Source organism: Pararge aegeria, chromosome Z (genome assembly GCF_905163445.1).
Source record: "Pararge aegeria chromosome Z, ilParAegt1.1, whole genome shotgun sequence".
Taxonomy (NCBI): Eukaryota; Metazoa; Arthropoda; class Insecta; order Lepidoptera; family Nymphalidae; genus Pararge; species Pararge aegeria.
Window position 1 is genome coordinate 594,731 of NC_053208.1, and position 18,244 is coordinate 612,974.

General features: G+C 37.8%; 1 protein-coding gene across 1 annotated transcript in view; it reads right to left on the reverse strand.

The window, feature by feature from the left end:
• The window catches only part of LOC120636092 (FK506-binding protein 2), a 77,015-nt gene that overhangs the window by 8,010 nt on the left and 50,761 nt on the right, over positions 1–18,244 (reverse strand). Inside the window, exon 2 of the mRNA XM_039907389.1 lies at positions 3,144–3,232. Coding sequence (XP_039763323.1) covers positions 3,144–3,232 — 89 coding nt within the window. The remainder of the gene's footprint in view (positions 1–3,143; positions 3,233–18,244) is intronic.

Genomic DNA, 18,244 nt, shown 5'->3' on the forward strand with positions numbered 1-18,244 from the left:
GGCATAGAGCTTGTTGCAAGGACGGACAATCAAATAAACATCTGAAGTATGAAACAAAGTTGTAATTAGTGAACACTGGTTTTGATTTATCACGAGTAAGAACCCCATTGTGTTTCGCGAGGGCATTTAATTGTCTAATCGGATGATGTTAATTGCAGAAAGCGTCGGGGCCACAAATACTTCCGCTAACTTTCTATTTCGTCTGGAGCATCTGCCTTTCTCGCTCTTGTGTAACCTCGACGCTCGTTTCCTGGGTCATAGGAAAGGTGCAAAGGCTATTCTAGTGTTTCCGGTTTATGTTATTAATGTGATTGTTGTTAATAACAACCGGTGAATATCGATAACTACCTCACCAGTTTGATGAATCTACCTCAATAAAACATTTTTTTAATGTGCAGTAGCACATGATTGAAATCTCACCTGGTGGTAAGTGATGATGCAGTCTAAGATGGTAGCGGGCTAACCTGTTAGGGAGTATTGTAGTCATACCCCTAATCAGTTTCTACGCGACGTCGCACCGGAACACTAAATCGCTTAGCGGCAAGACTTTGTCGGTAGGGTGGTAACTAGCCACGGCCAAAGCCGTCCAGACCTCACCAGTTTCATAATAACTGGTCAATCTTAAAATTGGATAGGTGCAGGCGTTACTTTGCGGAAATCCATGATATATTATAAACATTAAGCTTAATTTGCCATGATCCGGGAAAAGCAGGAAGAAATTATAAATTACACCACACAGATTCTCCTGCTTTTCGCGGAGTATAGCAAACTAAGCTTAATTCACATAATATGGTCAATCTAAAATCTTAAATCAGCTTATTTAAGGCAAGATTAATGCCCGTTTTCACTAACGATGAACAAGGCAATTCCTAAATATGTAACGTCTAATCTGAGGATATTCCTAGGCATACATCAAGTTTTCCCCAATAATTATCACCTAAGATATAGGTAAAAGGTTTTTTATTATATATTCTATAGACATCGCTTAAATCATTGGGCATTCGATTAAGGCGATGCCTAAGTTTGGTGAAAACAGGCAATAATGTATTACACAGATACCTATTAACTTATGATATTTATGTTCTAACCTAACCTTATTTTGTATATTTCAAAGAACTGTGTTGTTGAGCGACTGGAGAAAAAGATTTGATACAGTTTTATAATTTACTAGCTGCTTCCCGCGGCTATTCCGCGTGAACTAAAGTTATGACGTAATGTTTATATTTGTCACCCTTTCTTTTCCTGTATGATGGTTTACATTATTACAATTTTCTTAAGGATCTCTATTTGTTTTAAATTAAATTATAGCCTAATGTTACAACAAAATAAACAAACATTTTTTTCTCTTAATAATATTAGAATACCTAGATGAATGCATATTTACAGAATTAATTCTGGTAGCAGGTACTTACCAGTTCTGTTGATCACTATATTCGGGCAATCATATAGCAAAATCAAGCGAACATTCTGTGAACGGGATTTTATAAAGCAATTATATATTTACTTTATAATTTTTTTTTGTTAGTATTTTTACCATCACTTGGTGGAATTGCCAAACTGTGACTGCTAGAGAGTCGCAGGTTCAAATCCTGTCGGTTCCGAAATTTTTTACATGGATTCTAAATTTATAAAATCAATTTATTCAAATTATTAATTTATATTCAAAATTCCCAGACCAAAAAACTATTCAGGCTAACATTTATTGGCCCCACCTGGCATTGGAACCCAAGCTTTCCATAGTCGACCTTGCGAATCACTAGATCCTCGCACCATATCATCATCTTCATATCAACCCATTATCAGTCCACTACAGGGCACGGGTCTCCTCCCACAATTCAAGCTGTAGTCCGCCACGCTGGTCCTACTTTATTATTATTTAGAAGGCAATGAATAGCATTGCATGTTTTTCGCTAATTTCTTGCAGTCACTAAGTGCCAAAAGTAAACACAAAGGCAGATGTCGTCAGTAAGCGGATTGCGGTATTTCAACTTAATACCTTTGAGGGCATACGGTGTCTGGCTGCAAAAGCATCTTGCTTAAATAGGTATTCTCTGCCGCTAAGATGCGGAGTGCGTCTTAATTCTTGCCCTCTTTTGGGGGAAACAACCACACTTCTTATGGCCATAAAATGAAATATTTTTCTTTTTAATTTATAAAGGCAAATTCAAATTATTATTGTGTAAGCAATCTTTTGGAAATGGAATTAGCCTTTATTGGCAGACCGACTACCCGTTATTTCGTCTAAAGTTACAGAAAAAACGGGTTATGTCGTGGCACGCATATTATCCCCTATAAACCATAATATGGAATTGGATAAGTAATACTTAGGGTACAAAGGGTAATTATAAACGAATGGCTGACATTTAATGACCATTCGATACGGGCTTAGTGTTTGTTTTTGGTGATGGCTGCCCCGAGACGCATTCGAGCAAAATAATGTACATACAGAGTACAGTTTAATTGAATCACCGAAAATGCGATTTTAGTTTTTTTTAATTTTATTTGAAACGCAAACACACCAAGAGGTTATCGATGGTGCAGCTTAAGATGGTGGCGGATTAGGGGTATGTGAATTATTATATTAAACCATATACCGGTGCGATGCCCTAAGATAAGATCTTAAGAGAGATAAATAGCTTGGCAGCATATTTTTGGCGACCAACCCCTACAATACCAATATAGATATAATTCAGCAAATACACATTCCTAAATTGCCCTTGGATTGCCAGATGGCTTTTATAAACCACGTCCAAGCCACCAAGTTGTATACTTTTCGTAAATTTTTTATTTACAATTTTTCTATATGTTTATTTGGGTAATATAAAATAAAAGTGTACTCATTCATTCATTCATTCACGTGACACATTTTCTAGGGCATAGTGTACAGGTGCGCCAAGAGTTAAAATTGGGTGGTATTATTTTTTTCCGTTGACTCCGTTCCGTTTGTGGGTTTGACATCTGTGTGTGTGTAAGTATATGTACGGGCATCGCATTTGCCGAACTGAAGCTGTGGGAGAACATACAAGTTCAACTTTCTCCGTGGAGAAATGTCCCCTGCCAAGTGCTAGGGCGTGCTGATGTTTTAGTAGAAAAGTGTTCCAAAGTGGAGGCATTTTAAGAAGATTACAGTTGTTGGTACTCACCGACACACATATCCAGCAGCCCCTGGTCCCAGCCCTTGATCACCTGGCCCACACCGATCTGGAAAGTGAACGGTTGTTCGCGGTCGAAGCTGCAACAATGGAAACGGTTCATAAGTAAGTTTCTCGGAGAAATCAATGCTATAAAAGCTTTGACAGTGTACACTTTTAATTGTCAGTCTGCGGGCTCATTCCGGTGATTTAATTGATTCAATTGTACAATAATCTCAAATTTTAATGGTGCGTGAAATTTGGTTGTTCTATAGTGAGATAACTAGATACTTCATGCTAAACTTTCAATGTACTTAATAACTTCCTATTGTTACTGCCATTTATTCTACAAACATAGAATAAGGCGAAAGATAAAATCATTGCAAAGTGTTTATTTTGTTACGCCGAAGGAGTATAACTTCTAACGCATGCACATAAGTAGACACACACGTTTTGTTTTTTTATCCCACAGCGCGTTTGGAAACCTGGTAGCTTTAGTTTTAAGTTTACGAATACGGTTATCGCCATCATCTCATTACCATCTCACTCATTTTGCATCAAAAGTACCATCTATGACTACTAGAATAGTTATTTTTGAATTAGACTTTGACTAAATGCAACGTTTTCGGTATGTTTTAATACCGAAGGAAACGCCTCCGTATTCGCCGGTAACTGCTGGTTATATATAAGTAGGAATTCCGCTAGAACGCCAGACCTTAATGACCAGAGTGCAAGCGCAGTATTATATTACCGGCCGAAGCGGCATTATCCGTATATTATGTTTATGTTCGTATCGGCCGGTCGGGGCAGACATCAGATAAATCGGCCGCGAAATAACACTATTATAGATGCCTTTGTTCCCAGCACCGCCGCACCATTAAGCTTATCACATACATAACTAATTTGCTAACATACACATATATTTTTATGTATGTGCTACATACTAGGGTGACCCATATTGATGTTAATTCTGTAGTGTACTAAACTCTGAACTAAATTGACGGGACTAAAAGTGGTTCTGCTCTTTTCTCAGTTTCCCACAGATAAGGGCAGCACTTCTTTTCTTGTCAATATAAACTTTTAACTAAGTAGCTGTAGATTGTGTCTTGAACGAAACTGATTTCGGTTTGCAAGTCTGTAATTTATAGCAATTTTACTTTTAAGTGTTCCTATTTATACCTGGAAAAAATGTCTGAATGCATTAGTAATTAGAAAAATTCAAACTACCGAAATAATCTGTAACAGCTAGGTACCACCCTACCGCCAAGCGATGTAGCGTTCCGTTACGATGCCGCGTAGAAACCGATTAATTAGGGTGCAATAAACCAAAGAAAGATATGCAGTCAAGGTCTAACTTGTGGAGTAAAAATTTTTTTTGCTATGAAATACTTAGTTAAACTCTTTTTGATTAAGCTCTGAGATTATAGACCATTTTAGAAATATACTTTTTTATGTTTTTAGGTCATAAAGCGATAGGGCAGGCATTGAATCGAGACTTGTCTGTTTAAACAATAAATAGATTAAGATTTTTTTGAATTGATATCTAAAAAGTATCTGAAAAATTGCGTCCATTCTGATACGAAAACCTAAAAACGTAAGGTTTTTAATATAAAAGCATAAGGTCAATGACTCGTTAACCACGAAATCTCAAAGTAATCTATGAATGAAGCTGTGCCTATGTATTGGTATATTAGATTATAGATATCTAATATTCCTTGTTATTACAAATAACAGATCTCTTCTTGGTTTAAAGCTTAACCATTGTTCACTTTGTGCTTGCACTGATTGAGTGTCATTTCCTATTGTCTATTGTTAATTAAACGTTAATTAATTGTTTACAATGGCAAGTTAGCAAACAATAATTAGTACAAGCAGTGTTCCGACAATAGCGGCCTGCGTCTGGTATTATAAACAATGCCTGGCAAGGTATTGTGGCATCCTTCACTAGCCGGCAGCCTCTCGTCTCCAGCCGTACACTCTCCGCTTCGGCATGTCTTATTAAAGAAGACTAACTTCAATTGTAATAAGAACCTGACTAATTTGAGCCCCGTTTTCTCAACAAAACCTTGTTCTCCGGGTCCTCTTAGATTAATTCCTCCCTCTCAATTAATATTTGAATAAGTATTTACCAATTCATTTCACGTTTTTTATTTTTCTATTGGTATCTTATAAATTGTCGTGACCGTAACCTCTAAAAGTGTAGGTGTGGCCTAAGATGGAATGCGCTTGCCTGGAGGATGCTAATTTGTCTTGTGTTGAAGGAAACCAGGTCGTAGGAATTAGGAAACGCAAAACTCGAAAGGGCTTTCCAAACGCCAGCCATGCGTGTCAGATAAGAAGATGCAAATCGCACGCCGGTAGACTTCACACGCCTTTGAGAACGTTATTGAGAACTCACAGGCATGCAGGTATCCTCACGACAATGTCTCTTACCGTTAAAGCATATGATATTTAAATATTTTAAATAAAAATTTATAGGGGATCAAACTCGATCCCCTCAAAAACTTTGAAACTTTTGAAAATAAAATCTTCTGATTGAACTTAGACATAGTTTCAATTTATGATTAAATATTCGAAAAATAGAATACCTTTATCATAATTAGTTGTGTAGAGCACGAGATACCCGAAAAATACGACGATATGGGCGGGCGAGAGAAGGTACGTACCGAGTTTTTGATAAGGTAAAGTGCGCTTATAAATAGTATCGCGTTTGCCATATGCGTAAGTGTATTTGGTACTCTATTTCAATGAACTTGGTAAATAAATCCGCTAAGCTATGTATTTAAGTAACTCTACATTCAGAGAGTTTCATTATAAAACTAGTCCGAAAGGTCATCCAGAGGGTGTACTTAATAGGCTTAAAGAATCTAAAGCAATTGGCTTTAAATTCTTTCACGCAGGTTTATCATATGTATGAAGCTTTCGTACTTATTTGTATACAGTACTGCGAGGTGATAGTAATAACTACATTCATAAACTTATATGTAAAGAAAGAAGCGGTAGAGTCACTACAAACAGACAGATTTTACGTACTCAAAAACTTTCGTAATAATTTATAGTTTATTTTTCTCACCACTGCACTACGAGATCCATTAAAAATATACAAGGCAAGATATAAACATCAAGATAAAACTTTAAACTAATAAATAAAAAAAGAAAAACTTTCATACTCATCACACAAACATTTTCCACTAGTAGGAATCGAATCCGCCGTGAGTTGAGAAAGCAGGGTCGCTGAAACTGCGCCAATCGACCGTCCAAATAAATAAATAAATATACCCATCCCCAGAAAGGATTTCTGTATTCATTCATGTTTACTATATTATTCTTTGCGTGATGTTTGGATTTTGCACGTCATGTATGCATATGCAATTATTTTACAAATGAAGTTGTTCTATTTTTATTTCAATTTTATTTTCTATAAATTCAAGGTGCGATTTGAGTTCCAACATACTGTGTTCCGTACATAACTGTATTGTAGGCAGTGTTTTCATAGGTATTGTCGAGTCATGACCTGGGAATAAAAGTGGCGTAGTGCAGTGTATCTACTGCTGTAGCGTATAGGTACGTGAACACGAAATCAATTAAATTAATTAATCTGTTTGTCTAGGGGTATGTGTGTATCAATACGTGTGTACTAGCCAGTCGTAGGGATGCAGGAAGTGCCACGATATATCGATAAATTTCGTTTTAAAAACGCATTTTAGTGTCGATTACGATATATCGAAAAACAAAACATTATATTTTTTGTTACCTACTAGAATATTTAGCCCAGCTGTTTCGGTGAATGACAATATATCGTATTTGGTGTTATTATGTTTTGAAACCTTATATTTTATATCGATATATCAAATAATAGATTAACCACAAATATATCTATAGTTTTTCCGTAAGTCTCATAAATGCCTACAAACTGGTATGTAGTATATTATTGTATGTATTACTTATATTATAATTTTACTTGACCTCGGAAAGGTTATGTTTTCGGCATTTTGTTTTTGATTGTGATGCCGCTACTGGATTCAAGATGGCGGAACGATCTTCATTCAATACTTTTTGAGATACAGATTAACTCTTACGGAAGCCGTTTTTTTATAATATACTACAGCTTTCACGCGACTTTTAATATAGGATTTCATACAGACTTTCATTCTATGACCCACCGCATCGCATCACCTGCCCGTTGCTTCTAAGCATCCTAGCGTGATTTGGAAATGTCTTAAGTATATTATTAACCTTGTTTAAGAATTTGACAGAACATTGTAAAAACGAATTTTTAAGTCCAACTTCTACGTTGAAGCAAGTGATTATTTATTTTAATTACTTAAAACGCACATAACTTAGAAAAATTAAAGGTGCGTGCTGGGAAACTGGGGCCCCCGAAAGTGAAGTCGAGCTCTCCTACCCACTGAGCTCTCCACCGCTTTATCATTCTAATCCAAAATCTTCTGATTGAACTTAGACATAGTTTCAATCTATGATTAAATATTCGAAAAATAGAATACCTTTATCATAATTAGTTGTGTAGAGCACGAGATACCCGAAAAATACGACGATATGGGCGGGCGAGAGAAGGTACGTACCGAGTTTTTGATAAGGTAAAGTGCGCTTATAAATAGTATCGCGTTTGCCATATGCGTAAGTGTATTTGGTACTCTATTTCAATGAACTTGGTAAATAAACCCGCTGAGCTATGTATTTAAGTAACTCTACATCCAGAGAGTTTCATTATAAAACTAGTCCGAAAGGTCATCCAGAGGGTGTACTTAATAGGCTTAAAGAATTTAAAGCAATTGGCTTTAAATTCTTTCACGCAGGTTTATCATATGTATGAAGCTTTCGTACTTATTTATATCCAGTACTGCGAGGTGATAGTAACTGCATTCATCAACTTATATATAAAGAAAGAGGCGGTAGAGTCACTACAAACAGACAGACTTTACGATTCAAGAGTTCTTATATTATGCCTACTTGAAATGAATGAATTTTAAAAGCTGCAACAAACTGAGCCACGTATTTAAGATTACTTGAATAAACGTAATGATTATTTTCAGCCTATGAAAGCCACATAGCTGGGCAGCCTCATATCTTACACGGGTATAGATATAGACCTGAGATTAGACAACATCAGTTTCCCAACACCGAGCTGGCATTACTTGAAACTGAGAGCTTACCCCATATTGTAAGAAAAGCTTTTTTTTCCCGGTAAAATGCGTTGAAACCAATTCAAGGATCCACACCCGAAACGCTATTTTAGCTAGAAAATTCAAAATTCCTTTATTGCAACGTCCAGTCTGCCTGTTTGTAGTGGCTCCACTATCGGTTAAGAAGATAGATTCTACTGAGAAGATGATGGCGAGATATTCAGCTGTTGCTCTTCAACAATTTACATTTTAACATTTTTTTTTTAGATTTCAGATTAAAGCGGAGCGGAATGCTCTAAAACAACTTTGTTGTTAAGAAATTCATCAATTGTATTAGAATAAGACAGTGTCAGAGCATTTGATCAAATAATTATATAACTATGCGGCATTGAGTAGCATTCGAAATCGAAGGACTGCATTAACACATCGAATAAAAATAAAATAAAAAGAGAAAGTGATTATCTAAGACTGAGCAAATCCATTTCCTTATGTGGACAAAGCGTGCGCGTACATATTATGAAAACGTGGTTTGAATAACAACCAGAAGACATACGTTGAATTGCTTGCGGCGTGTGTGAGCACTGTTGCGAATGGATCACACAAATGGTCCGTGTTCCAGCATAAGCCGCCGAGAAGTAGCCACTCCTGTCCACAAACTATATCGCCTTTATATATATAGGGATTTTCTTATCATCATTCAATCCATCACATTATATCTATTTGATTTACAGTAATTAAGCAAGCAATATTCAAAATAACTGATGTTTATTTACCAGTGATAAAAAATTAAAACATTAATTTCTGTATTTGTCAATTAAGGTAGATCTAATCAAATAACTATTCCAATTTTTTTTTACTGCTGCACAGGATGCTTCTTGAACACATGGTTTTTGTTTGGAAATGGTCAAAAAAGTACTTCTTTCCAAAGAATTGGACACTTTTTAACTGTAATAGACTAGCGCTTGACCACATTCTCACCTGATGGAAAGTGTAGATGCGGCCTATTCATTGTTGTTTTAAAGATACCTAGGTTGTTCCTAATTCTTGGAAACACAGAACTCGGAAGGGTTCCAAACCCCAGCCATGCGTATAAGAAAAAAAGATGCAAATCGCTTCGTACGAGTTTTTGGGGTATGAACAACATAGGGGTGAAAACCCGCCCGGTGCCTCGCAGTGCGATGGTAGAATGGTCAGGAGGGGATGAGATCGAATAGTTCCTGAGCACGCTATCCAAAGTATATCCTATAAAACACCGACCGATTCGTGTTATATGTTAAAAAATTAGGTTAACATTTCCTTTTAATTAAATACAAAACTAAATAAAAGATACCGATAGTTAAAACCAACTTATATTTAGACAGTACAAATGATATACTGAACTGACGCCAACGGATCAGGAAATGTAGATGCAGCGGTGAATCGAGTATGGCACGGGTTCCGAGCAACGCAAGTGAAAGCGGTGGATCCGGTCTTCGGACGACTTCGCGAATGTCCTTACCGACGTGGAATGTATAATGGTCTTCCTCTCATTGCGACACTGTAGCACGAGGCACGGCTAACTAATTATGGCTTAACCAATTATGTGTAGTAGTAGTAGTAGTACTACCAACATGCCTATTTCTGCCGCTAAGCAGCAGGGTAATAAATGTATGATCTGTATCTCTATGTTGACCGTCTGTCCATCTGTTGTACGCGTCTCGATCCCCACTTAGTCCCTGAGACTTATAGTTCAGATATTAAGTTTAAATTAAATGTCAGTTACCTAGGTGATTCGCCTGGTGGGTTAAAATGTCAGATTCAAGGTTAGCACAATTATAAAAACACTTTTAATCGTCAAGTATCTGTTTGTTTTGACTCTACCAATATATGAATATTGGTATATATATTTCTGTTTGATTTGACCACCGAGATGAAGCCAACAATAAACTCAGCAGTTGCTCATAAACTCATTGGTCAAATAAACGTTTTTATTATAAATAAAATGGCTAGTTAACACCCAATGACAAAGACGTGTTTTTAATTTTCATATAACCGCTATACCGTAACTAGATTGGCCCGATACCATCCAGCTGAGATTCCAATCAAGGGCTAACTTGTTAGGGGGAAAAAACGTTTTAATTTTAAAGTACTAGAGTATCTTTAGGAGAAAGTTCTTGTATACATTATTAGTTATTGGCATTCGTGCCTAGTCTATCTACTTAGATGTTAATGTTTGTCTGTTTGATTGTTCGTTTCCTTTCCTAATAGAAAAAAGAAACGGGCAAATTTTTGTACGAAAAGCTTGTTCCGAAGATTTACTTTTTATCTGACTTCCAAAATGGATCAATGTGCTTGGCCGATTTGATTAGCAGCTCGGTTACGGAAAAATAACGCATCTGCTGTTAGTTTCAGTAATATTATGAAACAGACACATATACAGACAAAGCGATGCAAATGGGTTACTAAACTACCGGAGGTGTGTGTGAATTGTAGCGCGTCAGAACCTTCTAGGCAGCTACCTTCCAAACAGACCTTGAGTCGCTTGAGTTATGTTTATTATAAAGTAACTGTACGAATATTAATTAGTTCACTTACGGACTAGCTTTCAAAGTGCAGCTATTACTATTGTTTTTTTCCGCATATATATACTACCACACAGAACTAAGAATATACAGAATCCTCATTCAGCCATTACTGCATGTGTATTGTGCCCAAAAACAGAGAAAACGCCCTAAGCACGTCTCACTTCACACCCGCGGAATGTTGCTAGCTCACAAATTTTACCCATTTTCCTCATTTTATGATAAACGTTTAAAACCATAAGAGGTCAAATAATTATGTACTGTGTACCTACTGCTAAATGAATGAGGTGACTGAACGCCTGGTCGAGAAACATTACTAATACTAAAGTGGAGTGGTTTGGTCGTCGTTTTCAATATAAGACGTGTACACAGATTCTAAACGTTCTTAATTCTATGTAAGTACTACAACTACTGTTAATACCTACAATATACTTTATACTCATATTATTAAAACAAAGGGCGGATACGTGTTTGTTACTTACTCTAGCCAGAAAGGCTGAATGGATCTGGATGAAATTTGGCACAGAGAAAGATTGTAGTCTGGAACAGATTAGATAATTTTAATTTCAATGTTCAAATTAAAATTATCGAACCGCGTGGACTGTAACTCATGTGTACATAAAATTATTAAAATGCTACCTACAAAGCTACCCAGAAATGTTTTTTAGATTTTCGAAAATCATACTTGAAAGTGCATAGCTCTGGCCCAAATTTTAATGTGCATTTGAAATAATAATAGAATCCCACAACATCACAGAAAAAGAGACCGAGAGAGAGAGGTGTTCGTATATAACCGTGTTCATATATAATCGTAGGTTTTGACGACCTCCCTGGCGCAACGGTGAGCGCTGTGAATTTAAGATCCGTAATTTGGAGTCCGGGTTCGATTTCCGGTGGGGCACTTTAGGAATTTGTAATTTCAGAATTTTCTCTGGTCTGGTCTGGGTGGACGCTTTGGCTGTGGCTAGTTAACAACCTAACGACAAAGACGTGCCGCTAAGCGTTTTAGTGTTCCAATGCGAAGTCGCGTAGAAACCGATAAGGGGTATGACTCCAATACAGGGAGTAGCCCGCTTCCATCTCAGACTGCATCATCACTTACCACCAGATGAGATTACAGATAAGTGCTAACTTGTAGAGGAATAAAAAAAAAAGGTATGCTAGGATGCGAAAGGCCAGCCCGGCAATCGCCATATCGACAGGTACAAGTGACATTTGCTTCATACAGACAGCAAAATATTAAATCATTGGCTTTATAGGTCACTTGACAGTAGCTTTTTCTTCCTACTTTTAAGCCGACTTCAAGTAATAAAACCAAAGTTAAGAAATATACATTTAAACATCATCATCATCCGCAGTTTAAGAACGCCCCTATAAATAGGAGAGACGGTATCAAAGCACAGACCTACCACGCAGTTTCAATGCGGGTTGGTGGGCTTTAACGATATTTTTAGAAATTAGCGACAAAAACCGGGATGACAGCTTGGCACGGGGTTTGGCACCACCGATTTTCTAACTACGGAAGTACTGCGAAGTTTTTGACCGAAATAAAAACAATACCTAAAAATTTTTAGTCTTTGCCGGGATTCCAACCCTCCTGGGTTATTTGTGATCCGTAGTTAAACATGCTAACCACTAGATCAAAAAAGGCAGTTAACATTTGTGTATTTTTCATTATTAGATATATTTGCAGTTTTCATTTCTATAATTTCAACCCACGCTGGGCCAAAGAGGTGGTCGAAACTAAGTTCGACGTGTTATTTGTTGACGCAATAAAAACTACCAAATTCAATTGTTACTCTCAGCGAAGCCGTAATAAGATACCAGTTAAAATGGCGTCTCAGTAACAGATGTTACGGCCTCGTCACACGTACGAAAGGAATGGTGTCGCGACAGCTTGCACTCGGGTCGGGTATACCATGTAAAACAAATAATTCAAATACCTTATTACTAAAGTGATGACCTACGGCTCCGAAACATGGTCGTTAACTATGGGCCTCATAAGAAGGCTCAGAATCACTCAGCGGGCGATGGAGAGAGCTATGCTCGGGGTATCTCTATGTGATCAAGTGAAGAAATGTGGAGATCCGTAGAAGAACCAAAGTTACTGACATAGCACAACGAGTCGTGAAGCTGAAGTGGCAGTGGGCGGGGTACATAGTTCAGAGAAGGGATGGACGTTAGGGTCCCAACGTGCTGGAATGGTAGCCCCGCAATGGTGAGCGCAGCATTGGTATACCCCCGTCGAGGTGGACGGACGACATTAGGAGCGTCGCAGGTAACCGCTGGATTCAAGCGGCTTAAAACCGTGGAATTCTGAACATCCTACAAAAGACCTATGTCCAGCAGTGGACGTCTGTCGGTTGATATGATGATGATGATTATCACCTTATTAATTATAGAAACCAATGCAGAGATGAATCCCTAGCGTAACAAGGGATTTTAGACTACCTCTCGAGAGTCACGAGGTCTAGAATCCGGAGTTAAGCGAGCGATTAACGGGCGCCCAAGATGAAGATAGCATTACCCCTGCGATGCGATAAAAACTATACTCCATGTACAAACATTTATCAACTAAAACCCATTTTGACCTGAACATCGAACTAAGGACCTAGTGATGCAGATAAAGCATACGCAGTATGTGCAAAACTAGTATTACATTTCCACACAAAGTTGCAAGCGTAAAGATGTTGGCGTAACAACTGAAGACTCAAAACAAAAGCTAAACTTCACGAGTGTTTGACAAACGCAGCTCTGGAACTCCGAACAGTTTAGACAGTGGTCACCACTATCGACAGTGCGCTGGAAACGTGTAACTCGGCCGCTATACGCAGTCTCGGGCAAGTGGCGACTGTCACACTGCGGCCACAAATAAGTATTTTCATTTCGTACAAGCTGCATCACGTCTTGCAGGAGGGCGCGGTTGTGGGCGCTGAATTTTTCACAACTCGAACCCCCTCGCTGCTCCTCAACCCGCGCCCCCCACCTCCCGCTTAATAATACATCAAGCAGACTTCGACACAACTCAAAAATATAAACTTTCTAACATTTTAGGTAACACGATCTCGCTTGTACCTATGCGCGTAACTGCCTAGTGTAATACACACGGGAGCCGGGGTGGAGGCATTAAGGGTCAAGCGCACTACGTCCAGAATTACGTGGCCCACAGTGGCTTATAATGTGATGAGAATTTTTACTGTCTTAACCTTGATAATATCATGCCGCATAACTAATATTGAACATGTTTGGGTTCTGATAATAAAATGAGCCATTTGAACAATGCGCACCATGTATTGGTGCGCTAACTAGCGTAAATATTAACTTAAAGAGTAGTGCCCCACTCATCAGTTCTTTTAAAATAGCCACATTGTTTAATTATTATTTTTTAAATATATTTATATAATAATATTACGTCAGAATCTAATCATGCAGCTGAAGAGTTGTTTTTGTTTTTGTTTTCCGATTAAACGCGCTTATCGCCGGAACTACTAGTATTTGAAAAACGTATATTGCATTTAGCACACCCCAATTTTTTGGGAAGGTTATATAAAGGCTTTTTGAAATCACGTTACTAGAAGCTAAAGAAAAGGTATCTCTGGAAACAGGAGTCTGGCCTGGTTTTATGAAGTTAAACTTAATTAGCTATACTCCGCGAAAAGGAGTAGAATATGTACGGTGTAATTTATAATTTTTTTAAATCCTTGTATACCAAACACAACTGATCTTCGGCAATGTTCACCGTATGCACGTTTCGCTTCGTAGTTGTTACCACCCGATACCGAAATTAGTAACAACAACTAAATAAGATCAGTTCCAGCCTTCCCCCACAACGACTCCTGAATGTTTAGAACTTAATTGTTACTGAAAAGTTGTATCCACCCGGAATTAGTGCCGAAATCGGTGCTATAAATAAATCCGCGTCGATATTCACTTTGTTGCTGATTGCGTGCCGGTTGTCCAAACGTGTTAGTAATTTAGAAATAGGCCTATACTCTATGTAATTTAAATCGGAACAACACGTGACTAAAACTTTGTGACGTTTGTGACTGAAACATTTGACGTCATACAAGGATGACCTGACAACCAAGGACTTGGTTTGACTGTCTGAGATGATCAGGCAGTGCGGTAACAAATGTCCATGAATGGTAATAAATCAAGACGAGTTTCACGTTCCAAAAGTGCCGATATTGGCCTACTTGAAATAAATGAATTTACTCACCACGCTGCTTCAATACGAGTTCGCGAGGTGAACTTGGCTAAATTAAGAGTTATTTTAAATGAGAATTTCCACCATGTTATTTATAACGACCATGACTTATAGTTTAACGAACTTTCTGAGAAACTGACAATGTAAACGTCACAATACCCTATTCAGCGGAAATTAGGGGTAGAGTGGTTTGGACTTCGGCTTCACTTTCGGGGGGCCGAGTTCGAATCCCAGCACGCACCTCTTACTTTTCTAAGACCGTTTTAATAATTTTATTAATATTATATTATATTTAAATAATCTGCTTCATCGGTGAAGAAAAGTGAACGCCTTGTTCTCAAAGCCTCACTGGGCCAGCGTGGCTACGGCCTAAACCCTTCTCAATGTGGGAGGAGACCCGTGCCCTATAGTGGGCCGGTAATGGGTTGATATGATGATAGTACTCCGGTTTTATGCCTAAAAAATTGTTGCCTGACTAACTGACTAAACAGAACCCAGGACTACGTGCTCCATACTAAACCGAGAGTTATCTACACGTAATACTAAGTGCAACTGTAAAACCACTTAGTGTTAGATTTCAAAACTAAGTTGCGACCGTGAGCAAGTTGACATAACAACTGAAAAGGTATAACAGAAGTGGTTAACCACTTCTGTTATACCTTTTCAGTTCACAAGCGTTCGATACTCTATAGCGCAGATGCTTCCTGGAAAACTACTTTTTTTTATGACCTCCCTGGCGCAACGGTGGGCGCTACTGTGATTTTAATTACGACAGGGGCATTTCTGTTTATTTTTTTAAATTATTAGGTACACAAAACAGGGAATAACTAAAGGTAGATCATGTTCTAAGCTACAACCCAAAGTATGTGTACACAACTTGGAATAAAATTTAACAAATGTCAAAATAAAATTAAAGTTCAAACGAAAGATAATATATAAGTATATATATATATTCAAAATATATATTAATTATAAAAGTATAAATTTTTATTAATACATAACTATAACCTAAAATAAACTATTTAAAAACTAAATAAAATCTAAAACGTCCTCGAAACCACCGCAGCGAGGCACAGTTCCTAAGATGCTGGCAGCATTTCCCCTCTGGATGGCCAAACTAATTCGTTGGCCAAGGTAACTGCCCGCTCTAGGATCACATATATATATATATATATATATATATATATATAAAATTACCCTAAAGTTATGTGGATTAATAATTTGTTTTTTAAAAATATTTATCCTTTTGTTAAAATTGTGGGCATTTATTATTTCAGAATTTTCTCTGGTCTGATATGGAAGGCTTTAGCCGTGGCTGGTTACCACCCTAGAGACAAAGACGTGACGCTAAGCGATTTAGTGTTCCGGTGCGATGTCGCGTAGAAACCGACTAGGGGGTGTATGACTATCATACTCCCTAACTAGCCCGCTACCATTTTAGACTGCATTATCACTTACCACCAGGTCAGAAATAAAAAAATAAAAAAATTCTGTATTACCCATAATAATTAAGTTGAGAAAGTGTTTATCTTAGTTAGCTGGCGGACAAATATATAAAAACTATCACCTACTAGTTGTGCCCGCGTTTTTACACACGATGAGGAAGTCGTTTAGTAGCTTTGTTTTTTTTTAATTGTATTAGTTTTGCCACAGATAATCAATTTATGTCTTTTGTAACAAATGGAATAATTTCGAGACATTCGGGTCACGAATGAGTGTCGCTAACATATCTTATATTGCGAATTTACTCAAATTACTTAATATAATAAAATTTCTACGCAAAGTATTGCGGGTCAGGCAAACAGCGGTGGTCGATTGCCTGATTGGATACGTCTCATTGAAGTACTAAATTTGGAAATGTTCTGTGGGCATTAGAAGTGGGCTGAAAGCATAATGCAAGTGGAGTCGGCAGGCGATTGAAGTGATGTAGTAGTAAAATATTTAGCCGAGGAGTGGGACATCGCGGAATGCTATATCATGTCGGGAAATTTATGAATTACGTATGTAGAGCGTATGTACCGAACGTATCTTGAGCGCGAACAATTTCTTTTGTTTATCTTTTATCGTGGGTATGTACACCGATTTTTTCGCCGTTTCTTGGCCGATTTGTGTACGCTTTTTGAGGACTTTCAAACTGGTTAACAGCCTACCTCAACCTCTGGAGGTACCACCACTGCTGGGTCTTTGTTTGGCTTACCATTCGCTCCTATTTTGTGCCCATAATATTCTTTCCGTCCACAATGCGGAGAGGTTAAGGCCGTAATCCACCACGCTGGCCTATCGCGGATTGGTGGACTCTACACACCTTTGACCACATTATGGAGAACTCTCAGGCATGCAAGTTTCTTCACGATGTTTTCCTTCACCGTTGCAGCAGGTTATTTTTCATTGCTTAAAACGCACATTACTTAGAAAAGTTAGACCCACTGGGCTGTCACCGCTACGCCATCAAATCAATGTGGGAGGAGACCCTGCCCTGTAGCGGGCAGGTAAACCCCACTACTCACTAATCATCATGAAATTTTGTCCGATGCACAGTAAAGGTCATAGGATTAATTTCTTCCAGACAAAATACTTTTGCGAAGGGATGACAAAATACCTTTTAGAAAAGTACGACACTTATTCATTCAATCTTCATTAAATCGAGCGAACATACATGCAATAGCTTTGTTAGTGTATATTTTTTTTTAAATCGATGAAGTTAAAAGCTTGCCTTTAACATCAGTCTTAAGTTTCTAGTTATATCTTATATTTAGAAAATAATCGTCTGTGTACCCTCACCAAACTGCATGTTACCTACATGCAGTTGTTGTAGGTATATGGGTAGTTCGCCGGAGCCGTGTAAATTATGTAGATGATTAATTGAGGCGGGGCAAGATGCAACGCGTATGAAAAACTGCATTTTTAAACTTGTATTACTATCTCGACTGCTAACGCCCTTGAGTTGAACTATTATTGCACTTATTAGCATCAGCAACTGGTTTAAACGGCCGATTGGCTCAGTGGGCAGCGACCCTGCTTTCTGAGTCCAAGGCCGTGGGTTCGATTCCAACAACTGGAAAACGTTTGTGTGATGAACATGGATGTTTTTTAGTTTCTGGGTATTTATATGTATATTATAGAGTATTTGTGTATATTATTCATAAAAATATTCATCAGTCATCTTAGTACCCATAACACAAGCTACGCTTACTTTGGGGC